The 23,004-nt window shown below is 46.1% G+C and overlaps 1 protein-coding gene across 11 annotated transcripts in view; it reads right to left on the minus strand.

Annotated features, from left to right (window-relative positions):
* Window positions 1-23,004, minus strand: part of SMG6 (SMG6 nonsense mediated mRNA decay factor) — a 262,938-nt gene that overhangs the window by 130,929 nt on the left and 109,005 nt on the right. For 9 of the 11 annotated variants that reach the window (XR_007911238.2, XM_051824498.2, XM_002718880.5 and 6 more), the window contains 2 exons: window positions 8,907-9,023; window positions 6,125-6,296 (listed from right to left, as the gene is read on the minus strand). Coding sequence is in view for 10 of the 11 variants with exons in the window: in XM_051824498.2 (XP_051680458.1) it covers window positions 6,125-6,296; window positions 8,907-9,023 (289 nt within the window). In the remaining variant the exon portion in view is untranslated. Of the gene's footprint in view, window positions 1-6,124; window positions 6,297-8,906; window positions 9,024-14,825; window positions 14,900-22,341; window positions 22,361-23,004 lie in introns of those variants that run through there. The other 2 variants (XM_017348903.3, XM_017348902.3) reach the window with 2 other exon arrangements.

Consider the following 23,004-nt stretch of genomic DNA (forward strand, 5'->3'; position numbering starts at 1 on the left):
CTCCATCTCCTTCTCCTTCTCTCTGTGTAACTCTTTCAAGTTTTTTTTTTTAAATCTTTTTTTTAAAATAACCACTTGGGGTGTATGGGTGTATTATTCTTTTTTTTTTTTTTTTTACAGGCAGAGTGGACAGTGAGAGAGAGAGAGAGACAGAGAGAAAGGTCTTCCTTTGCCGTTGGTTCACCCTCCAATGGCCGCCACGGCCAGCACGCTGCGGCTGGCGCACCGCGCTGATCCAATGGCAGGAGCCAGGTACTTCTTCTGGTCTCCCATGGGGTGCAGGGCCCAAGCACTTAGGCCATCCTCCACTGCACTCCCTGGCCACAGCAGAGAGCTGGCCTGGAAGAGGGGCAACCGGGACAGAATCCGGCACCCCGACCGAGACTAGAACCCAGTGTGCCGGCGCCGCAAGGTGGAGGATTAGCCTAGTGAGCTGCGGCGCCGGCCCAAGGGGTGTATTATTCTTAAAAGAAAGGACCCCAAAGTATGGGAGATCAGGGAGCATGAGATCCAAGTCTGAAAACCCACAGAACCATGGTACCTTGCCAATCTCTCAGCTTTGGTATGGACTCAGCAAGTATTAGGGAGTTACCTGAGAAACTAGGAAGGAAGGACGTAAAATTCTTATCTTTCTTGTGCTTGGATCTGACAGCTACAAGGTGGGACTGTTCAGGGGCATCAGGTTTGCTCTATTGAACTGTGACACCAGTCCTTAAACAACCACATGTCTTGGAGGCAGACCCCAGGACAGCAAGCCCTTCCTTTATGCTTAAACTTGCACTCCAAACACAGCCAGCTGCTGATCCTGACTGCAGAAAGAGTGCAGCAAGTATTTTATCCTTGATCACACTGACTTCTCAAGCCCAGACTGGACTCACAAGAGACCAAGTGGTATCCACAGCTACAGGAACTTATTTACTGGGCAATTTGATTCAATATATTCTTTGGTTAGATTTGCTCTCCCTGTGAAGAAAAGTCTGAAAAGACTAAGCAAATATGATTCAAGTTTCCCAGCCCCAACCCCTCCCTCTTCCCCTACCCCCTGCCTCTCTGTAGCCCAGGATGTGAAGTCCAGCTGGGGATGGCTGTAGCTTGGACCACGTGCCCAGCTGCAGATTGAGCCCTTGCCCAAAGATGGGCAGCAGCTCACAGAGCCGGCAACGGGCCATTTGCTGCAGCATCCAAAGGGAAAACAGACTCAGCACCTCAAGCATATGAAGCCCAGCACTTCCTGTGTGAGCTTTCCATTTCCTCGGCCAAACAAAAGCCAAAGAGAGTGAGAGGGAGGAGGGATGAAGGGAGACATGTGGCAGCAGAGAGCTAACAGACCTGACAGCGCAGGCTATGGGTGAACAGAGGCTGAGTGGATCACATCTAAGGGACCTGTGGCTGTGAGGTGAGGTGACCCAGAGAAGGCCCAGGGACAGAGGGTCTGCCTCTGCACCCCTGCAGGGAGGGATGCTCAGCAGCCCCTGCTCATGCCCAGAGACCACAGCTTAGATACTGGAGCTCTTTCTTGGCATTTTCTTTCCAAAACTGCAGACTGGCCTAGTCTACATTATACATGAAAAGTCTGAGGCTATGCATGTTAACTCTTTGAGGACCACTGCTGGGAAACAGCTGACCCTTACTAGCAGTTTTGTCACTTCCTTTGTGTGGCCCCCAGCTGCCCAACTCAGGGCTCAACCCTGGCTCATGATGGAGTGTATTTTGGAAACCTAGGAGCGTTCACAGGAAGGATGCAGAGAATGGTCCAAGGCCATGAACATTATCTACTCAGTTATAGAACTGTAGCTGGGAAAGGAACAGGGAGAGTGGAATAAACAGGTCAAGGGTCCTTGTTGGAGTGAGGAATAAGAAAAAAAATCTGAAGGAGGGAGGGTCAGACTACACGATCCACACAGAAAAATCAACAACTGCTGCTGTAGCCTCCCTCTGTGGGTTACCCAGGAGTCTAGGGGAGCCACATGGTGTCCCCCAACCCATTCCAAGGAGATATCATAGTGCAGTGAAGGCCCCCTTACTTATCATCCTGTATTTGCCCCACTCCCAGCCCCTCCCAAGAGCACAGGAGATGAATGCTGAGGTACTGGGTATGGATACCTGTATTGAAACATATGCTTACACCCCACACAGAGCCTGGTGAGAACCTATAATGCACAGAATGGGAGACGGGGGGGTCGGGGAGAGAAAAGAAGGAGAAGGTAAGGAGAAACATAGAGGGAGGAAATAAAGCAAGACAAAGACACCGAGAGTTGGGAATAAGAAAAAGAGAGTGAGGACGGGAGCAGGAGGGAAAGAGATGAACAGTGAACACAGATAAACAGAAAAGCAGCCTGTCTGCACACACATGACAACAGCAATGTGCACATGAGCACACAGAGACACAGACACAGAGAACAGAACACAAGGGAGCATGGACAAAATCAGCAAGCCTTTTCTGTAATGGGCTGGACAGTAAATATTTCAGGCTTTGTGGGTCATCCCGTCTCTGTGGCAACGACTCAGCACTGCTGCTGTAGTGTAAAAGCAGCCACCAATGGAGCAGAAACAAGTATGCGTGGCTATGCTCCAACACCACTCTAATGGACGCTGAAATCTGACTTTTACATCATTGTTATAACTCATTAAACAGTATTCTTTTGATTTTTCAAATCATTTAAAAATGTAAGCCATTCTTAGCTTGTAGGTCATAGTTTGCTGACCTCTGATATAGATACACAGCAGAGGTAGACAAGAGAAGCAGGCAAGGGATAGACAGAGTCAGGGAAGCGAAGACCAAGCAAGCCAGGCAGGCAACAGGTGAGGCAAACAGAAATGAACAAAAATGAACACAGATGTAGATATTCACAAATATATAAACACACACTGTCACAGCACAGGATTGCATACAGCAATACTAAAGGGACCAAGGCAGACAGACACAGACAGACACACACATACAGCAGACCCTGTGTGGACACATGAACCTCACAAAGTGACACATATATCCAAGGATACTATATACTGACAGACACAGACATACTCTATAGACACACATGGATTCAACACATGTGGCCACAGATGGTTACACACAGACATATATACCCAGACGGAAATGGACAGCAAGACCCCAGCTATACAACTTCCCAGAGGCAGATACACAGACTTTCAAAGTCAGACACAGATCAAGAAAGGTGTAAGAGTCAGGCAACCCAGGCACAGATATAGACAAAGATACAGACAAAAGAAACAGCTATACATGGCTGCACAACATTTTAAATGTAATTTACGTTACAGAATTGTAAACTTAAAAATGGTTAACATGGAGCTGACACTGTGGTCCAGTAAGCTAACTTGCTGACTGCAATGCCAGTGTCCCATATCAGAGTGTTGAGTAGAATCCTGACTGCTCCACTTCTGATCCAGCTCCTTGCTAATGTGCCTGGGAAGGCAGTGGAGGATGGCTCAAATGCTTAGGCCTCTGTCATCCACATGGGAGACCCAGATGGAGCTCCAGGCTCCTAACTTCAATTTGGACCAGTCCCAGCCATTGTAGCCATGTGGAGAATGAAACAATGGATGGAAGATTGATATATTTCTCTCATTCTGCCTTTCAAATCAATCAATCAATCTTTAAAAAAAAAAAGTTAAAGGGGTAGGTGTTGTGGTACAGCAGGGTAAACAACGACTTGTGACATTGGCATCCATACTGGAGTGTTAGTTCGAGTCCTGGCTAAGCCACTTCTGATCCAGCTCCCTGCTAATGTGACTGGGAGGGCAAAAGATTATGTCTCAAATGCTTGAGGCTCCTGCCACCCACATGGAAGATCAGGATGGCATTCCTGGCTTTGGCCTGGCACAACCCTGGCTGTTGTGGTCATTTGGGTTATGAACTAGTTGATGGAAGATCTGTCTCCCTCTGCCATTTTGCCTTTTGGAATAAATAAATAAATCTTTAAAAATAAAAATGGTTGCAAAATGATCAGTTGAGAAGAAATGACACACGCTGAGAAAATACTATGAAAAATGATGAAGATGGAGAATTTTGCTATATATAAAAACCATGATTTTTTTTTTTTTTTTTTTTGACAGGCAGAGTGGACAGTAAGAGAGAGAGAGAGACAGAGAAAGGTCTTCCTTTGCTGTTGGTTCACCCTCCAATGGCCGCCACGGCCGGCGCGCTACGGCTGGCGCGCTACGGCCGGCGCATCGCGCTGATCCGAAGCCAGGAGCCAGGTGCTTCTCCTGGTCTCCCATGCGGGTGCAGGGCCCAAGCACTTGGGCCATCCTCCACTGCACTCCCGGGCCATAGCAGAGAGCTGGCCTGGAAGAGGGGCAACTGGGACAGAATCGGCACCCTGACCGGGACTAGAACCCGGTGTGTCGGCACCGCTAGGTGGAGGATTAGCCTATTGAGCCGCGGCGCTGGCCAAAAACCATGATTTTTATGTTACATATAAAGCCATGATTTTTATTTTAATTAAAATATTTTATTTATTTATTTATTCTGAAAGGCAGAGTGACAGAAAAAAATAGATCTTTTATCTGCTGATTTACTCAACAAATGCCCACCAACAGCTAGGGCTGGCCAGGCCAAAGCCAGCAGCTAGAAATACAATCTGGGTCTCCCACATGGGTGATGGGGACCCATACACTGAAGCCATCATCTGCTGCCTCCCACAGTATGTATTAGCAGGAATGTGGAATCAGGGATGGAGCTATGGCTCAAACCCAGGCAGTCTGATCTGTGATGCAGGTATCCCAAGTAGCATTTTAACTGCTGCCAAACACGTGTCCTTTACCACGATTTTTTTTTTTTTTTTTTTTTTTTTTTTTTTTTGACAGGCAGAGTGGACAGTGAGAGAGAGAGACAGAGAGAAAGGTCTTCCTTTTCTGTTGGTTCACCCCGCAGTGGCTGCTCCGGCGGCACGCTGCGGCTGAAATTCGAAGCCAGGAGCCAGGTGCCTCTCCTGGTCTCCCATGCGGGTGCGGGGCCCAAGGACCTGGGCCATCCTCCACTGCACTCCCGGGCCACAGCAGAGAGCTGGACAGGAAGAGGAGCAACCAGGACAGAATCTGGCACCCCGACCGGGACTAGAACTTGGTGTGCCGGCGCCGCAAGGCGGAGAATTAGCCTATTGAGCCATGGCGCCAGCCTTACCACGATTTTTAAAAAGAGAGTCAAAGGCCACACAAATACATAAACAGATGTACATAGACACACCCAGGCAGCCACACATATTCCCAGATCAACATACCCTAGCTGACAAATGTTGAGACAGGAGACAGAGGTAGACATGGTGAGAAGGAATGAGTGAATGAAGACAGATAAGCACTCATCCTGTTCACACACGAAGATCACATGAAAGATGCATACTGGGGCCGGAGCTGTGGTGCAGAGGGCTAAAGCCCTAGCCTGTAGCACCAGAATCCCATACGGGCATCGGTTTGAGTCCCGGCTGCTTCTTTTCTGATCTAGCTCTCTGCTATGACCTGGGAAAGCAGTAGAAGATGGCCCAAGTCCTTGGGCCCCTGAAGCTGTGTGGGAGACCTGGAAGAAGCTCCTGATTCCTGGCTTTGGATCAGCTCAGCTTTGGCCATTACGGTCATTTGGGGAGTGGACCAGCAGAATGGAAGACCTCTTTCTCTCCCTCTGGCTCTACCTCTCTCTGTAACTCTGTCTTGCAAGTAAATAAAATAAAAATCTTAAAAAAAAAAAAAAAAAAAAAAGAAAGAAAGAAAAGAAAGATACACACAGAAAAACTAAAAGGGAGAGCCAGATAGAGATCAAGTCTCTCATATACTCGTCTACATACATCCTGACTCTAGAGACAGCTGCAAAGAGATGAGTATGAACCACATGAAGAGAGGATGGAGGATCAAGAGCAAGGACAAAGACCAAAGAGAGAGCAAGCTATGGGGGAAAAGAGAGAGAGACTAAGTACGCGTGCAAGAGGAGGAGGAAGAGCACTGGAGGATAGGCAGACATAACCCAGAGCATCAAAGGACAAGGGAGGTATGCACAGAAGGGAAAAACCAAGGTTCACATGAAGAGGGAACAGAGAAACAGTGGGTTGTGGGAAGGAAGAAACAATGAGCAGTGGCTGAGGCTAGCAACGAAGGAGTGCGCAGGCTGACTCACCGCGAGGGCAGATCCAGGGACGTGGGTGGGGGATTCCAGGTGTCTGGATGCCCAAGCATCCAGTCTGACCAGACTTTCACACTGGGAAGCAGTTCCTTGAGGTCTGGGACGAAGGAAGACACCTTGATGTCATCTTGGTCCTGATCCTGATCCTCAGGAGAGGACAGCTGAGCTGCAGAGGCAAAGGGTGAGAACTGGGCCTAGGTCTGCTACAATTTCCGAGTGACATCTGGGGAGCTGGGACAGTAGCAAGCTCTTAGGCGAGGGAGAATAGATCTATGGGAAAGTTGGGTCCAAAGGTAAGCACAAGTGCCTACCCCTAAGAGGATTCTGAAAAGCAGAACAAAGACAGAAGCAGTGCACTAGGTTTGCTCCTTGAGACAACTGTTTCTGCCTCACTGGAGGCCTGGCTGAAGTCACTACTCTGGCCTCAAGACCACCCTTTAAACTTTCCTTCAGCACAGTGCCGAGATGGCACCAAAGTTCCTGTCAAGACTGCATAACCTGAATTGAATCATAAAGAAATATCACAAAAACCCAAATTGTGGGACATTGTACAAAATAAATGGCTTGCAGGCCGGCGCTGCGGCTCACTAGGCTAATCCTCCGCCTAGCGGCGCCGGCACACCGGGTTCTAGTCCCGGTCGGGGCGCCGGATTCTGTCCCGGTTGCCCCTCTTCCAGGCCAGCCCTCTGCTGTGGCCAGGGAGTGCAGTGGAGGATGGCCCAGGTGCTTGGGCCCTGCACCCCATGGGAGACCAGGAAAAGCACCTGGCTCCTGGCTCCTGCCATCGGATCAGCGCGGTGCGCCGGCCGCAGCGCGCCGGCCGCGGCGGCCATTGGAGGGTGAACCAACGGCAAAGGAAGACCTTTCTCTCTGTCTCTCTCTCTCACTGTCCACTCTGCCTGTCAAAAAAAAAAAAAAAAAAAAAAAAAAAGGCTTGCACTCTTCAAAAATGCCAAGGTCATGAAAGACTTAAAAAAAAAAAAAAAAAGGCTGAGAAACCATTCCAGATTAAAGGCTACTAAAGAGATAGGGCATCCTCATGCACCATGTGATCCTGATTTGGATCCTGAAGCAGAAAAGAACACCTTTGGAGTCTACAAAGAATGTTATTAGGACAACTGCTACAAACTGAGTAAGGCCTATAGACTCAGTGATGGTATTCTATCAGCGTGATTTCTTGATTTCAGTCATAGAAATTAAGAAAATGTCCCTTTTAAGTACTTAAGGGTAAGCACTACCATGTCTACAACTTCAAATCAAATGGTTCAGAAGAAAAAGAATGAGGAGGTCAGCACTGTGGCGTAGCAGGTAAAGCCACCACCTGCAGTGCTGGCATCCCATATGGGCACCAGATCGAGACCTGGCTGCTTCACTTCCAATCCAGCTCTCTGCTATGGTCTGGGAAAACAGCAAAAGATGATCCAAGTGCCTGGGTCCCTGCACTCACGTAGGAAACTTGGAAGAAGCTCCAAGCTCCTGGTTTTGGATCAGCTCAGCTCTGGCCATTGTGGCCATTTGGGGTGTGAACCAGTGGATGGAAGATGTCTGTCTCTCTCTCCCTCTGCCTTTCTAATAAATAAATAAATCTTAAAAGGAAAAAAAAAAGAATAAACTTAAGCATATACATGGAGGGGTACAGAATTAAAGTGATATGACAAAATGCTGGTAACTGGGGGAGTCTGGGTGAAGAGTACATTAAGAATTCTTTGCGGGCCGGCGCTGTGGCTCAATAGGCTAATCCTCCACCTAGCGGTGCTGGCACACCGGGTTCTAGTCCCGGTCAGGGCGCTGGATTCTGTCCCGGTTGCCCCCCTTCCAGGCCAGCTCTCTGCTATGGCTCGGGAGTGCAGTGGAGGATGGCCCAGGTGCTTGGGCCCTGCACCTGCATGGGAGACCAGGAGAAGCACCTGGCTCCTGCCTTCGGATCAGTGCGGTGTGCCGGCCGCAGTGCGCCGGCCATGGCGGCCATTGGAGGGTGAACCAACGGCAAAGGAAGACCTTTCTCTCTGTCTCTCTCTCTCTCTCACTGTCCACTCTGCCTGTTAAAAAAAAAAAAAAAAAAAAAAAAAAAAAAAAAAAAAAAGAATTCTTTGCACTAGTTTTGCTACTGTCTTATAAACATAATTGTTTTCAAATAGAAAAAAAGGTAGCTGGAGGCTAGAAGCATTCATAAAGCAGGTGTGGTAGGCAAGGGGTAACAATGGGGTCTCATTACTCACTAATACTGATCTGGGAGCCAAAAGAAAGATGCAGCCTTCAGCCCTACCTTACACTGACTGCTACATCAGTCTTGCTTTGAATTCCAAAGGCAGCCATCCAGGATATGGGTTATGGGATACTACCTCAACCCAAGGACTAAGAATAGCACCCACTCCTGCCCCATGAGTCTCCCAGGACCATGGACCTATGGTGCTTCAGTGCCCACCAGGTACTAGCCAAAGAGAAGCATAGGGATACAGGGGGGAAACCAAAACATCAATTATGAATAAAAAGGTAAATCTACTCTTTTGATTTTTTAAAGGTACAAGAACAGGTAGCACCTCATAGGTACAGGCAAAAATCTAACTATTAAAGGAGGAAAGCATGGGAGACTAGCTCTACAAAGAGGAATGAGGGCCTCAGAGGTAATCAGGCTGCAAAAGGAGATGGCACCAGGTATGTGGGCAAAGGGAAAGGGTTTCCATTGGGAAGAGGAAGAATGGAGAATGAGAAGACACTGAGAAAGCAGCACAGCAGTGTCAGGCAGCTGGAAAGCCAGGGGGCCCCTCCTGCTTACCTTTGGCAGACTCCTTAAGTAAGCAGGTGCAGCGGCGGACCAGAAGAGAGAACATGGCCAAACCCAGGGCTGCAGCCTGCTCCTGGATCACGGAGCGGCACTCCTCCGGGAAGCAGTCTGAGGGGAGGGAAAGGAAACTGCATCAGGACCCCAGGGCTACCATCTACTCTTCCCTATCTTATGAGCTGCACATCCTCACCCTGCTTCCTCCTCTTCATCTAAGATGGGGTGGTAATATTCCCTCTCCCAAAGGGAGACTGTACAGTTAAGTAAGATAATGCATGTCAAGCACTCAGCAGGATGCCTGGTGTGCAGGTAAGCACTAACATTTATCAAGATCGTCAGTGTATATTTTGCAGCCCAGCACTTCCGTAGGACCAGCTGCCTCAAGGTGGGCACTTTGAGCAGAGTTGGGGGGATTCTGCCTTTAATTGGCTATTGAAAATAGAAAGATAACAGCAACAAAAACCCAAATTCAATTTACTCAGTCTCTTTAATGTATAGCTAGCATGAGCACATTAATTAAAATTAGAAAAATAAAAATTTAAAAATTGTCTCCTTGAGGGGCCAGTGCTGTGGTGTAGTGGGCTAAGTTCTGCCTACAGCACTGGCATCCCATGTGGGTGCTGGTTCATGTCCCAGCTGTTCCTGTCCCAATTCAACTCTCTGTTATGGCCTGGGAAAGCAGTACAAGATGGCCCAAGTGCTCCCCTGTACCAGTGTGGGAGAGCTGGCTCCTGGCTTCTGGCTTCTGATTGGCTCACTGTGGCCTTCTGGGGAGTAAACCAGCAGATGGAAGACCTTTCTCTCTGTCTCTCCCTCTCTCTGTAACTCTATCTCTCAAATAAATTAATAAAATCTTTAAAAAAATATATTTTTGAATCACAAATCTTTGGTTCCATCTGCACCTCCTTTATGTACCTCCTCTTAATTGAACACATGATGACATAAATAACCCATTCTTACAGAATGAGTTAATTTCTTTTTTTTTTTTTTTAAGATTTATTTATTTATTTGAAAGTCAGAGTTACACAGAGAGAGGAGAGGCAGAGAGAGAGAGAGGTCTTCCATCCAATGGTTCACTCCCCAGATGGCTGCAATGGACGGAGCTGTGCCGATCTGAAGCCAGGAGCCAGGAGCTGCTTCCAGGTCTCCCATGCGGATGCAGGGGCTCAAGACTTGTGCCATCTTCCACTGCTTTCTCAGGCCACAGCAGAGAGCTGGACAGGAAGTGGAGCAGCCAGGTCTCGAACCGGCACCCATATGGGATGCCGGCGCTTCAGGCCTGGGCGTTAACCCACTGCGCCACAGCGCCGGCCCCGAATTAATTTCTTTTTTTATTTTATTTATTGTTTTTATTTATTTATTTATTTATTTTTTGACAGGCAGAGTGGACAGTGAGAGAGAGAGACAGAGAGAAAGGTCTTCCTTTGCCGTTGGTTCACCCTCCAATGGCCACCACGGCCGGCGCGCCGCAATGATCTGAAGGATCAGAAGGCAGGAGCCAGGTACTTCTCCTGGTCTCCCATGGGGTGCAGGGCCCAAGTACTTGAGCCATCCTTTTATTTATTTTTAAAGATTTATTTATTTATTTATTTGAAAGTCAGAGTTACACAGAGAGAGGAGAGAGAGAGAGAGAGATCTTCCACCTGATGGTTCACTCCCCAATTGGCCGCAACGGCTAGAGCTGCACCGATCCAAAGCCAGGAGCTTCCTCTGGGCCCCCCAGGTGAGTTCAGGGGTCCAAGGACTTGGGCCATCTTCCACTGCATTACCAGACCATAGCAGAGATCTGGGATGGGAAGTGGAGCAGCCGGGTCTTGAACCAGCGCCCATATAGATGCCAGCACCTCAGGCCAGGGTGTTAACCCACTGAGCCACAGCATTGGCCCTTTTATTTTATTTTTTATTTATTTTTTTGCCAGGCAGAGTTAGACAGTGAGAGAATTATAGAGACTGAGAGACAGAAAGGTCTTCCTTCTGTTGGTTCACTCCCCTAATGGCCGCTATGGCTGGCCCTGCGCCGATCCGAAGCCAGGAGCTGGGCACTTCCTCCCAGTCTCCCACGCAGGTGCAGGGACCCAAGCACTTGGGCCATCCTCCACTGCACTCCCGGGCCACAGCAGAGAGCTGGACTGGAAGAGGAGCAACCGGGACTAGTACCCGGTGCCCCAACCGGGACTAGAACCCGGGGTGCCGGTGCCACAGGTGGAGCATTAGCCAAGTGAGCCACAGTGCTGGCCCGAATTAATCTCTTTTTAACAGCAGAAACCACAGGGTTTGTCTCCTTGTGGACTAAGGGACCTGAAGAATTTTTATGTATGCATTTCAAAGGCAAGGAGGTGAGAGTGAGTGAGTGAGAGAGATTCTATCTGACGGTTCACTCTATATGCCCACAACAACTAGGGCTATGCCAGAGTGAACCCAAGAGCCTAGAACTCATTCCAGGTTTCCCACACGGGTGGCAGGGACCCAACTACTTGAGCCATCATCTGCTCCCAGGATGCACATCAGCAGGAAACTGTACCAGAAGTGCAGCCATGACTTGAACCTAGGAACTCCAATACAGGACACAGGACACAAGCATACTAAGTGGCAGGCCAACTGCTGTACCAAATGCCTGCCCCCTGCAGACTCATTTCTTAATATTTATTTATTTGAAACACAAAGGGTCAGAAACAGATTCTCCATCCATTGGCTCATTTTCCAAATGCCTATAATATTCAGGGCTGGCCCAGGCTGAAACCAGGAGCCTGAAACTCCATCCAGGTCTCCAAGAGGGTGGCAGAGACCTAAGTACTTGAGCCATCACCTGCTGCCTCCCAGGGAGCACATCAGCAGAAAGGTGCAATGAGGAGTGGAGCTGGGACTTGAATCCGCCCATACCTCCTCTTTGTCAGTGGCCCTGCTCAATAGCCATTTTATATGGACTGGAGAGGAAATCAGAGGAAGCAGTCCAGCCTGCAGCCTCAGAGGAGGAGACAATCAAAAACCCAAAGGAAATGGAGGTAGGGGGCCAAGCTCACTAGCTCTGGCATCAACTAATCTGTTAATCCCTTCTCTAACACAGAACTCTCAGAATCTCCAAGTGTTAAAAGGATAATTAGGGGCTCGTGTGGTGGCATGGCAGGTAAAGCCGCCGCCTGCAGTGCCAGCATCCCATAGGGGCACTGGTTTGAGTCCCGGCTGCTTCACTTCCGATCCATCTCTCTGCTGTGGCCTGGGAAAGGAGTAGGAGATGGCCCAAGCTCTTGAGCTTCTGCACCCATGTGGAAGACCTGGAAGAAGCTCCTGGTTCCTGGCTTCAGATTACTGCAGCTCTGGCCATTGTGGCCATCTAGGGAGTAAACTAGCAGATGGAAGACACCCCCCCACCCCCGCTTTTGACTCTATAACTCTGCCTTTCAAATAAATAAATAAATCTTTAAAAAAGAAAAAAAAAAAGGATAATTAGTCACATGTTTGATCTCTGTCCCTGCCTGCCTTTTAACCTCAGTAGCCAAGAGGGAGCCCACTCTCCATCAGCTCACTAGTCTTGTCAATAGGGCCTAATTGAAGCCGTTACTCCAGGAGATGCTACACAACCACAGTTATTGCTAACAGTCTTCACCACAGGAGCAAGTGTGACTGGGGTATCCAAAGCCAGCCCCAGGCCACTCTGAAAATCCTAAGTAAGAGGGAGTAGGCTGCTGCTCTGGAGGGGCCAACATATGAGCAGCATCAAAGCAGCAATTCTTCTCCTGGGGCTTTCCCACTGTCCTTCCAGATGCCTACTGGTCCTGAATGTCACCCTCTAACTTTCCAATGAAACTGGCAGGCACAAAGGAAGTAGTACATTCCATGAGATTAGAATAGATCACGACTCTCATTCTTCTCCTAAGACCCTAACCCTCGTCCTCTGTTACACAGAAAACAAGCATCCAAGAACCAAGAGGAGGAAGGATGGGAAGATGTGTAAGTCATTCCAAAACAAGTTGCCAATCTCCCCTCTCCACCACTGAGCAGCAGCACTGTCGGTTCCGCCCCAGCCAAGCATTGCCAGCCGCCTGCCTCTAATTAGTCACAAAGCCTAGAATGAGGGAATAAATCCAGAACAGAGGAAGCTGGGATAGAATATGTGGAGGCTACATCCTGCTAACTGACAGTGCCAACATTATTGTCCCCTCATTAACTGAGCATCTTAGGCAGAGGTTACCCACACACCAAAGGTGAGGAGGTGTCTCAGCTCCAAAAGACCGGCATTCTGAGAGGCATAAGGCGACAGTAAGATACTCTCATTAGCTATGAAAAGGATAAGATTGAGTAGGTGGTGGTTGTTCTTACCAAGCCCATTTCTACTTTAATGACAAATAGCAGTCTAAGGCTATGGTGCCTCTCAGAATTCCAGATAGTCACCAGGAATCAAGGGTGAGAAAGAGCTTCTTAAGAACAATGACTGGGGCCGGTGCTGTGGCTCACTTGGCTAATCCACCGGCACACCGGGTTCTAGTCCCGGTTGGGGTGCCGGATTCTGTCCTGGTTGCTCCTCTTTCAGTCCAGCTCTCTGCTGTGGCCTGGGAGTGCAGTGCAGGATGGCCCAAGTGCTTGGGCCCTGCAACCATATGGGAGACCAGGAGAAGCACCTGGCTCCTGATCGGCACAGCGCGCCGGCCGTAGTGGCCATTTCGGGGGTGAACCAATGGAAAAGGAAAACCTTTCTCTTTGTTTCTCTCACTGTCTAACTCTGCCTGGCAAAACAAAACAAAACAAAACAAAAACAAGCAAACAAAAAAAACAATGATTGGGGCCGGTGTCGTGGCTCACTTGGTTAATTCTCCACCTGCGGCACCGGCATCCTGGTATTGGCGCCAGGTTCTAGTCCCAGTTTCTCCTCTTCCAGTTTAGCTCTCTACTGTGGCCCGAGAAGGCAGTGGAGGATGGCTCAAGTGCTTGGGCCCTTGCACACACATGGGAGATCAACAGGAAGCACCTGGCTCCTGGCTTTGGATCGGCGCAGCGCCAGCTGTAGCAGCCATTTGGGGAGTGAACCAACAGAAGGAAGACCTTTCTCTCTGTCTCTCTCTCTGTCTGTAACTCTACCTGTCAAATAAAAATAAAAAAGTTTAAAAGAACAATGATATCTGCTGGCCTCTGACACCCTCCTTTAAGCCTCCTGCAAAAAAGTCTGGGACAAGGTAGGGCTGGATTGACAGGGAGGTATAAACCAGTAAGCTGTTCTGCCCTGATCAAGCAGGTAGAGGTATCACAAGTTACCCAGGGGGTCAGCCTTCCGAATGAAGCGTGGGCTGGAAGGCCTGTTCTTCTCTATGGCTCAGTTATGAACCCTGTAATTTGTTAGACCCTGTGCTGGGTATTGTGGAGAACACAACTACACATAAAACACAGTCTCTGCAAACACAGCACCCCTCAGTAGGATACAGAAAATAGTGATTTACTGTAGTAATCTCAGCAACTTGGACCCTAGCCTCAAGGAAGGAATGTACTTGGTGCAGGTATCTTCAAGAGATGCTCCTGGGCTCACACAGGCATCCATGGGCTAGAAGCCATAATATACTGCTCCTTGAGAGTATTCACCCATTATACAAGTGGGTGGGAAAACAGCATCTGCATTCTGAGAGTGCACCCACTTCAGGGATAGACCTAGGAAACCGGCCCTAGTCTGATGCATGCCCATATATATCCCTAGAGTTGGGCTGGGTCAGGCCTACAAGCCATGTGGGGTGGGAAAGGAAAAGGCATTGTTTGCCTTGGTATTTGCCTGGGTTCCTCTGGCTTTGTGTCAGGTAGCAGGAGCCTGACTGAGCTGAGGAACTCATTAACATTGTGAAATAGCCTTTCCCCTTCTTTCCAAAAGCACACTTGCTCAAGGGTTTAGGGGGATGGTTTTGGCTAAGGAAGTCAGACGGAAATATTTCTTACCAAGAAAGTCACCTGAGGTCTGAACTTGGATCTGTCCCTTCCCACATGTGGGCACATGACCACAGATCTCAGTATTCCTGTGGCCAAATACCTGTGCACACAAAAATATTCTTTTCACTCTCATGTAACAGGGAGACTTTTTCATTTTTCTGAGAACATATTCATGGAAAACATAAACCAACTGTCGTCAAAGTTGTATGAAATCAGGAAATGGAGCGGCCGGGAGAAGGCTGCCATGTGGCCGGATGTTATGTATTTCTAATTAGTGCTATACATCTTTCAACAGCAAGTGTCCTTCTGCTGGGAAACACAACACGCTGCCCTTGTTATTGTAACTGTCAGAGAAGTGCTTAAACAGATAATCTCCAGGAAAAGTGATAAACACGTCCCCTCTCCCACCAGTGTGTGTGTGACGGTGCTGCCAAAGCAAAGCTGTGCCTGACGGCTCCAGGATGGCAAAGCATCCTCCAGCAGGAAATGGGAGTGAGGCAGGAGGGGTGGAGAAGGAAGGGAAGGGGAGGGGAGGGGAGGGGAGGGGAGGGGAGAGGAGGCAGGCCCACCTGCTTGGACCTCTAAGCCTAGCCAAGGGGCAGTGGTTCAAGACCTATTGCTTCTGTTCAACTCGTGGGATAGGGTACCAAGTTTTTTGTCAGGGAGATGTTTGGAGAAAATCATGTATCAGTGGGATGAGGTTTGGCTGATCACAAAAAAATCTGGCCATGGTGGGAGCAGCAGAGTTTCCTTGGCCCACACAGCCACCTTGCTGGCAAGAGGATAATGGGAATAATGAAAGGAAGACACAGGATGGATGGCTGGCACATTAAGTCTGATACCCTGGAAGCAGCAGAAGAGATCTGGAGGGCACTGTGGCCCTCTAGCCTTTCTAGCAGAGAAAACCAACCATCTGCTTGACTGCTTCACTAACAACTGGAGAAAAATGCAGGCAAGACCATTCTATTTCCCATTCCCTGCCCACCATCTCCTCCCAAAGAAAGGAAATGAATGGTCAGTCACCTCTAAACTAACACCACCTGGAGGCGATTTGTTGGCTCTGATCTTTCAGACATAAGGCTGCTTTTCTCATGAGTCACCAGTCAGACACAGAGCTAGCACAGTTCCTGAGCAGCCCACCAAAATGTCCTTGTCTACAGGAAGTGGGCAGTGAGAGCATCTTTCAACTGCTGCTGCTTGAGCCATAGAGTTCCCTGTGGCAACTGCTGGCTGAAGAGGAGGAGGGGGAGGATGTCACTACATAGGAACCAGACAGCAACAAAACCTCAGAGAAAAAGCAGAGATGTCCATGCCCTCAGGGCATCATTTTATTTCCTGGGGAGCAGAATGAGTGACTCAGAAGAGTCAGGCACCGATATACTCAAGCAAATTTCTCACACACAATGGCAGAACAGGGTGATATTGATATGACATACGCCTGAACAGAGTATGTTAAGGGCAGGCATAAGATCACAGAAAGTAATGTTTCTTTCTTAAAAGCAGTCACTGTAATACCTACAGCTCCATTTGGATTTTCCAGGATTGTAAAACTCTGGCTTCTTCTAGAGCTGTTCCGAAAGTGAGATGTGGGGGAGTAAAAAAAAAAATTCCAACATCCTAAGAAAGTAACTACTCCCATTAATTCCAAAAACACTTATTTGGGTGTCCAGCTGTGGAGGAAAAAAAGACAAATAGGATCCTGTCTCAGATAAAATGGTAATCCAATGAGGAAGACTGGTAGAGTACACGTACCCAAGTAACTATAATTCAACACAGTATAGTGTGTGCTGTAAGCAAGATGGAAGGAATATGCTTTCTGTCACCAGAGGGCAAGGAAAGCACTTCAGTCAGTGTATGTTAGAGAAAGTTTCATGGAAGAGACTGTGTCTGAATGGAGCTGCAACACACAAAGTCGGGACTGGTGGGTACAGCAGGGACTGTGTGTGCTACATGAAGCACACATAGGTAGGAACATACAGAGTACCACAATCTGCCTACATGTGGCTGGACCTCGAAGTACAGAGCCTTCAGTGCTAGAACAGGGAACAACATGCACTCCAAGTTTCTGAATGAAGCAGTGGTGAGTAGCTTAGTTAAAGCATTCAGAACTGATACGGGTAACTGGAAAGAGGTAACAGGAAGACCAGTTGGAAAGCTGAGAGGGCTTGTTTTCATGAAGAGAAATTATATGTAGACCATTTCGTGATGTGAACTAAATATAACATCTTCCTTTTAAGAGAGAACAGGGAATGGAAAGGAGTGTGAAAAATGCTGCAGAAAGAGAATCAAGAAAAGGTAGTGATGATGTTGGTAGGGAAGGGAGGCAAGAGATTACTGGAATAGATCAAGAACTCTCACTGATACTCCCAGCAGGTTCCAAATCCTGGGGACTCAAGAAGTGGTAACACCCACCAAAAAGATCTGAGAAAGGGGCAGAAACTTGGAATTGCAGAACACCTGGTGGGGTGTGGGGGTGTTTCACATCAAGGAGTCCCCAGGCTCCCACCCACCTGGCTCTGGGCCAAGTCCTGTCTTTCCAGAACAAAGACACTTCAGGGGGTCAGAAATATTTGAGGAAGACCTTGAATGAGGAGGCCTGGGAAGTCTGAACTGGCTCTCCCTGTGGAAGCCATTAGATATTCAGCACTTCATTTGTTTCCAATTCTTGTAGGGGTGCAACTCCAGGCTGTGGGGTGAGAGGCTCCTCTCTGACGTAACCAGGAAGCAGCTGCAAAATTAAGGAATCCCTCATGACATCATAAAAAGCGTCAATGGTTTACTGGGGAAAGTATAAAAATTAATTACATATTCCCACGACTCCATCCCACCACATGACACCCCTTTTTACCCCATACATTCACCCATCAACAATACCCAGAAGCTACCCTGATGAACAGGGCACAAAAGGGAAAACAAAACCCGGGAAAAGAAAGCTCTGCAACACACTCACTGCCTGACCTCTGTATTTGGAACTTAACAAGCAATAATACCTTGTCCTGGAATTTTTATACATATAGCATGTTTCCCCAACAAAATTATAAGCCCCTTGTGGGCAAGAGCTATGTCAAGACTTCACATCCTTGAAAATTAGCACAATGAAAAAGATTCAAGAAATATTTGCTGGGGTGGGTATTTGGTACAGCAGTTAAGACACTGCTTCAGGGGCCAGCACTGTGCCACAACGGGTTAACGCCCTGGCCTGAAGCACCAGCATTCCATATGGAATGGTGCAGATTAGCAGTAAGCTGGTTTGGAAGCAGAACCAGGACTTGAACCCAGGCACTTTAATATGGAATGCAGATGTCCCAAGCAGTATCTTTTTTTTCTTTTTAAATATTTATTTATTTAAAAGTCAGAGTTACGCAGAAAGAGGAGAGGCAGAGAGAGGTCTTCCATCTGATGGTTCACTCCCCAGTTGGCTGCAACGGCTGGAGCTGCACCAATCCGAAGCCAGGAGCCAGGAGCTTCTTCCGGGTCTCCCATGTGGGTGCAGGGGCCCAAGGACTTGGGCCATCTTCTACTGCTTTCCCAGGCCATAGCAGAGAGCTGGATAGGAAGTGGAGCAGCCAGGACTCGAACTGGTGCCCATATGGGATGCTGGCACTGTAGGCGGCGGAATTACCCACTACGCCACAGCACCGGCACCCCATGGCTGGTTTTCAAAGGCCTATGACTCAAGCTTCACACTCCAACAGTTCCTCTCTCCTTTACTGTCAGCACAAAGAACACAGACCACTCCAACCATAGTTCTGCACAAAAAGTTTTGATACAATGACACAACACCATTTACAATATTGCCAAAGTAAATAAAACACTTAGGTATAAATCTCACAAAACATTCAGAGGATCCCTGTGCTAAGAATTAGTGGTTAAGATATCAGGTAGGACGCTTGAATCCCACATCGGAGTAACCAGGTTCAATTCCCACTCTGGCTCCTGACTCAAGCCTCCTGCTAATGTGCACTGTGGGAGGCAGCAGTGATGGGTCAAGTAATTGGGCTCCTGTCACCCACATGAAAGACTTGGTCTGAGTTTCTGGCTTCCAGTTTTGGGGCCCTTTGGCCCACTGTGGGCATTTTGGGAGTAGGCCAGCAGATGACAGCTTATCCTCTCTCTGCCTCTCAAATAAACTCTTAAAAAATTTTTAACTAGGAGTCAGCACTGTAGTGCAGTAGTCTTGAACTGCCACTTGAGACATTGGCATCCCATATTTGAATGCCAAGCTGGAGTCCCAGATGCTCCACTTCTGATCCAATTTCCTGCTAATGTACCTGGGAAGGCAGTGGATAATAGCACAAGTGCTTGGCCCCCTAACCCACATAGGAGACTAGGATGGAGTTCCCAGCTCTTGGCTTCAGCCTGGCCCAGTCAGGGCCATTTGTGGAGTGAACCAGTGGATGGAGAATCTCTCTCTCCCTTTCCATCACCCCCATCTCATCCTGTCTCTCTGACCCTTTGCCTTTTAAATAAATAAATAAATCTTTTAAACATTTTAACTAAGAAAATGCTGAAAGAAATCAATGACAATATAGATAACTAGAGATTTTACCATTTTCATGAATTGAGAGACTCCACATTGTAGAGACGTCAACTGTACTCTAATAAGTTTAATGCAATTGCTATCAAAACCTCAGAAAGAATTTTTATAGATAAAGAAAAGCTTATTCTGAAGTTTACATGGAAAGGCAAAGGATCTAGAATAGCTCAAATAATTTTTAAAAAGAATGAAGTGAGAAGAATCATACCTCTGATGTAAAGTCAAAGGAGGAAGACTAGCCTTTTCAACAAATAGTGCTAGGTCAATCAAATCTCCATACGCAAAAAAAAAAAAAAAAAGTCTTACATTCCATAGCTTATTCAAAAAAATCATCTCATACTAGATTAAGGATTTAATATAAAACCTAAGACTGTAAAATTTTTAGAAGAAAAATTTCAGTAACTGAGACTAAGTGAATAAGTTTAAGATTTAATGGTAAAAGCACAATCCACACAAAGACTGATATATTGGATCTCATAAAAATGAAAAGCTATTGTTCCGAAAAAGACCCTTGTAAGATGATGAAAAGGCAAATTACAAAGTATACATTACAGAGAATACATTTGCAAACATAAGTATCTGTCAGAGGACTAGTATCTAAGCTATATAAAGAATTCTCTAAACTTAATGGGAAGAAAACAAACAGTACATTCATAAAATGGGTAAAAGACACAAACCAACATTTTACCAAAGAGGATATTCAGATGGAAAACACCAATGAAATGATGTTCTTTGTCATTAGCACTAGGGAAATGAAAATAAAACAAGTATCACTATACATCTATCAAAATGACTAAAACAAAAAACAGAAACACCACCAAATGTTAGTGAAGATGCAGAGAAAAGGTATTACTTATATGTTGATGATGTGAATGTGAAATTGTATAGCCATTCTGGCAGTTTTTTCTAGAACTAAAAATATACTTATGATACAACCCAGCAGCTAAACTCTTAGGCTTTATCCCAGAAAAATAAAAACCTACATTTAGATAAAAACATACACGAATGTTCAGAGTAACTTTATTTTAATAATAACCCCAAATTAGGAACTCAACTGTCCACAAGTGAACAGCACCAGAAACTGTGGAACATCCATACACAAAACACTACTCAGCCATAAAAAAGAACAAACCACTAATACATGCAATAAGCCAGTTAGAACTCCAGGTGCTGTGGCATAATAGGTTAAGCCTTTGCCTGCAGTGCTAGCATCCTGTATGGGCGCCAGTTCGAATCCAGGTTGCTCCACTTCTGATCCAGCTCCCTGCTAATGGCCTGGGAGCAGCAGAGGATAGTCCAAGGGCTTGGGCCCCTGTAGCCAAGTGGGGGACTGGGAGGAAGCTCCTGTCTTCCAATCAGCCCAGCTCTGGTCATTGAGGTTATTTGGGGAGTGAGACAGCAGATGGAAGACCCCTCTCTCTGTAACTCTACCTTTTAAATAAATAAGTCTTCAAAAATTTTTTTAAAAAGGCTATGTACTATATGATCCCTTTTATATAATATTCTTGGAATAATATAATTACAGAGGTGGAATATAGACTAGTAGCTGTCAGGAGGTAGGATTTGGGAATGGAAGCAGATAGTGATGATTCAAAAGGGGTAACACAAAGGAGTCTTGTAGTAATGGAACTGTTCTGTATCTGGACTGTGGCAGTAGTTACATGAAGCTACATGTGTGACAAAATTAGAACTACACACACACACGCACACACACACAGTATAGGTATAACAGGTGAAACCTGAATAACATCTGTGGGTTATAGGAATACAATTTAATGATGTTGTTATGCACTCAAGTTATACAACATAATACCAGGGAAGGAGAGGTGAAAGGTACACAGGATCTCGTGTACATTTTGAAAGTAACTTCTTACAAATCTATAGTAATTTTAGAATAAAAAGTTTAAGATGAACAAAAAGAAAACAAACAAAATCCAAAATTATCTAGCACAGAATTCTAGAAACTTTGTATTTTTCACAGAGGTTACTTGGGCTTTTGGGGGACATTTTCTCAACTAACTGGCTGATTACTCTGTGCAAATGCTGACTTGTGCTGCCTGGTTCTTTCATCTGGCCTGAGCAAGAAACTGTCAGGAGCAACCAAAAAGAAAATAAAAAAGGTAAAGTTCACTAAAGACAGAACTCCCGTCTAAAGAATAAGGGATAAAGCAGAAGAACTTCGTCACCAAGGCTATGATGCATCTGCTCAGTAAAATCCATGTCAAACAGCACAAAGTGAAGGTGAAGAGCAAGTGAGGAAAGCTGACAGGAGCGAGTCACAGGAGCTAAGGGAGCTGTTTCGACACGCTCTTGTGTCTCAGAAAATAAGCAAAGGCACAAATTTCAAACCAATGGTATGAGCAGTCTTCAGGCCAAAAAAAAAAGCTGCTTAAAACAGGAGCACTGTTTTCTTCATGAATGGAATTGCACATTTTTAGTGGGGTTTGTGGACCATTAATCAAATGTATATAAAGATATATTTTTTAATTGGCAGCATCAGCTGCAATACTCTGTTAAACAGCCTCCGGGCCACTCTATCTGTAAAGTTCAAAGTTTAAGAAAAAAGAGAGAATTTCTTCAAAGTAAAAAAATGTTATTTTTCAAAAGAAAAGAGAAGCCACAGAAAAGTTTCTTACTGGGAGAAAATATTTGTAAAACATGTATGACAAGGGACTCACATCTATAGTATATAAAGAACTCTTTCAAGTTAATAAGGTAAACAAAAAATAAGGCAAAGAAGATTTATGGATGACAAATAAGTACATGAAAAATGCCAAACATAACTAATCATTAGGCAAATGCAATTCAAAACCAGAAATACAACTCTATATCCAATAGGATGGTTGTTTTATAAAAGATAGACAATACTAAGCGCTGACTAGGATGTGGAGTAACAAAGTGGAACACAAAACTCTGAGGATGTAAAAAGATGCAACTGCTTGAGAAAACAGTTGGGCAGTTTTTCAAAATGTTAAAACGTACACTTACCAAATGACCCAGCTATATCACGCCCAGGTATCTATCAAGAGAAATGAAAGGATATGTCCACACAAAGACTTACACTTGAATGTTTATAGCAGTTTTATTCATTTCAGTCAAAATCTGGACAAAACCCAAATGTCCACCAACACGTGAACGAATAAACAAATTGTGGTATATCCATACAATTATTACTCAACAATAAAAAGAACAAATTACTCGATCACTTGACAGCATGGATGAATGTCAAATCATTATGCAAAATGAAAGAACATACCGTCAAGATCCATTTATATAATAGTCCAGAAAATGCAAACTAATCTATAGTGACAGAAAGCAAATCAGTGGTTGCCTGAGGATGGGGAGGAGAGGGTTAAGGAAGAATGGATTACAAAGAACACAAAGAAACTTGGTGGTAAAGGATACATTCAATATCTTGATTGTGGTGATGATTTCACAGATGTGTATATAAATTCATAAAATTGCATAAACAGACATAATCTAAAACGCATATTATAATTTAATAAAACTTTAAAAAAATTTTTAAATAAAGGAATGACATTTAGAAAGCCATTAGCTTAACTCATCACTGCAGATGTTAAGAGTTCATTAATAAGAGGCTGAGTTGATAAAACTGGGTGAGGCAGGTATTTGGTACACTGATTAAGACAT

This window comes from Oryctolagus cuniculus, chromosome 17 (assembly GCF_964237555.1).
Source record: "Oryctolagus cuniculus chromosome 17, mOryCun1.1, whole genome shotgun sequence".
NCBI lineage: Eukaryota > Metazoa > Chordata > Mammalia > Lagomorpha > Leporidae > Oryctolagus > Oryctolagus cuniculus.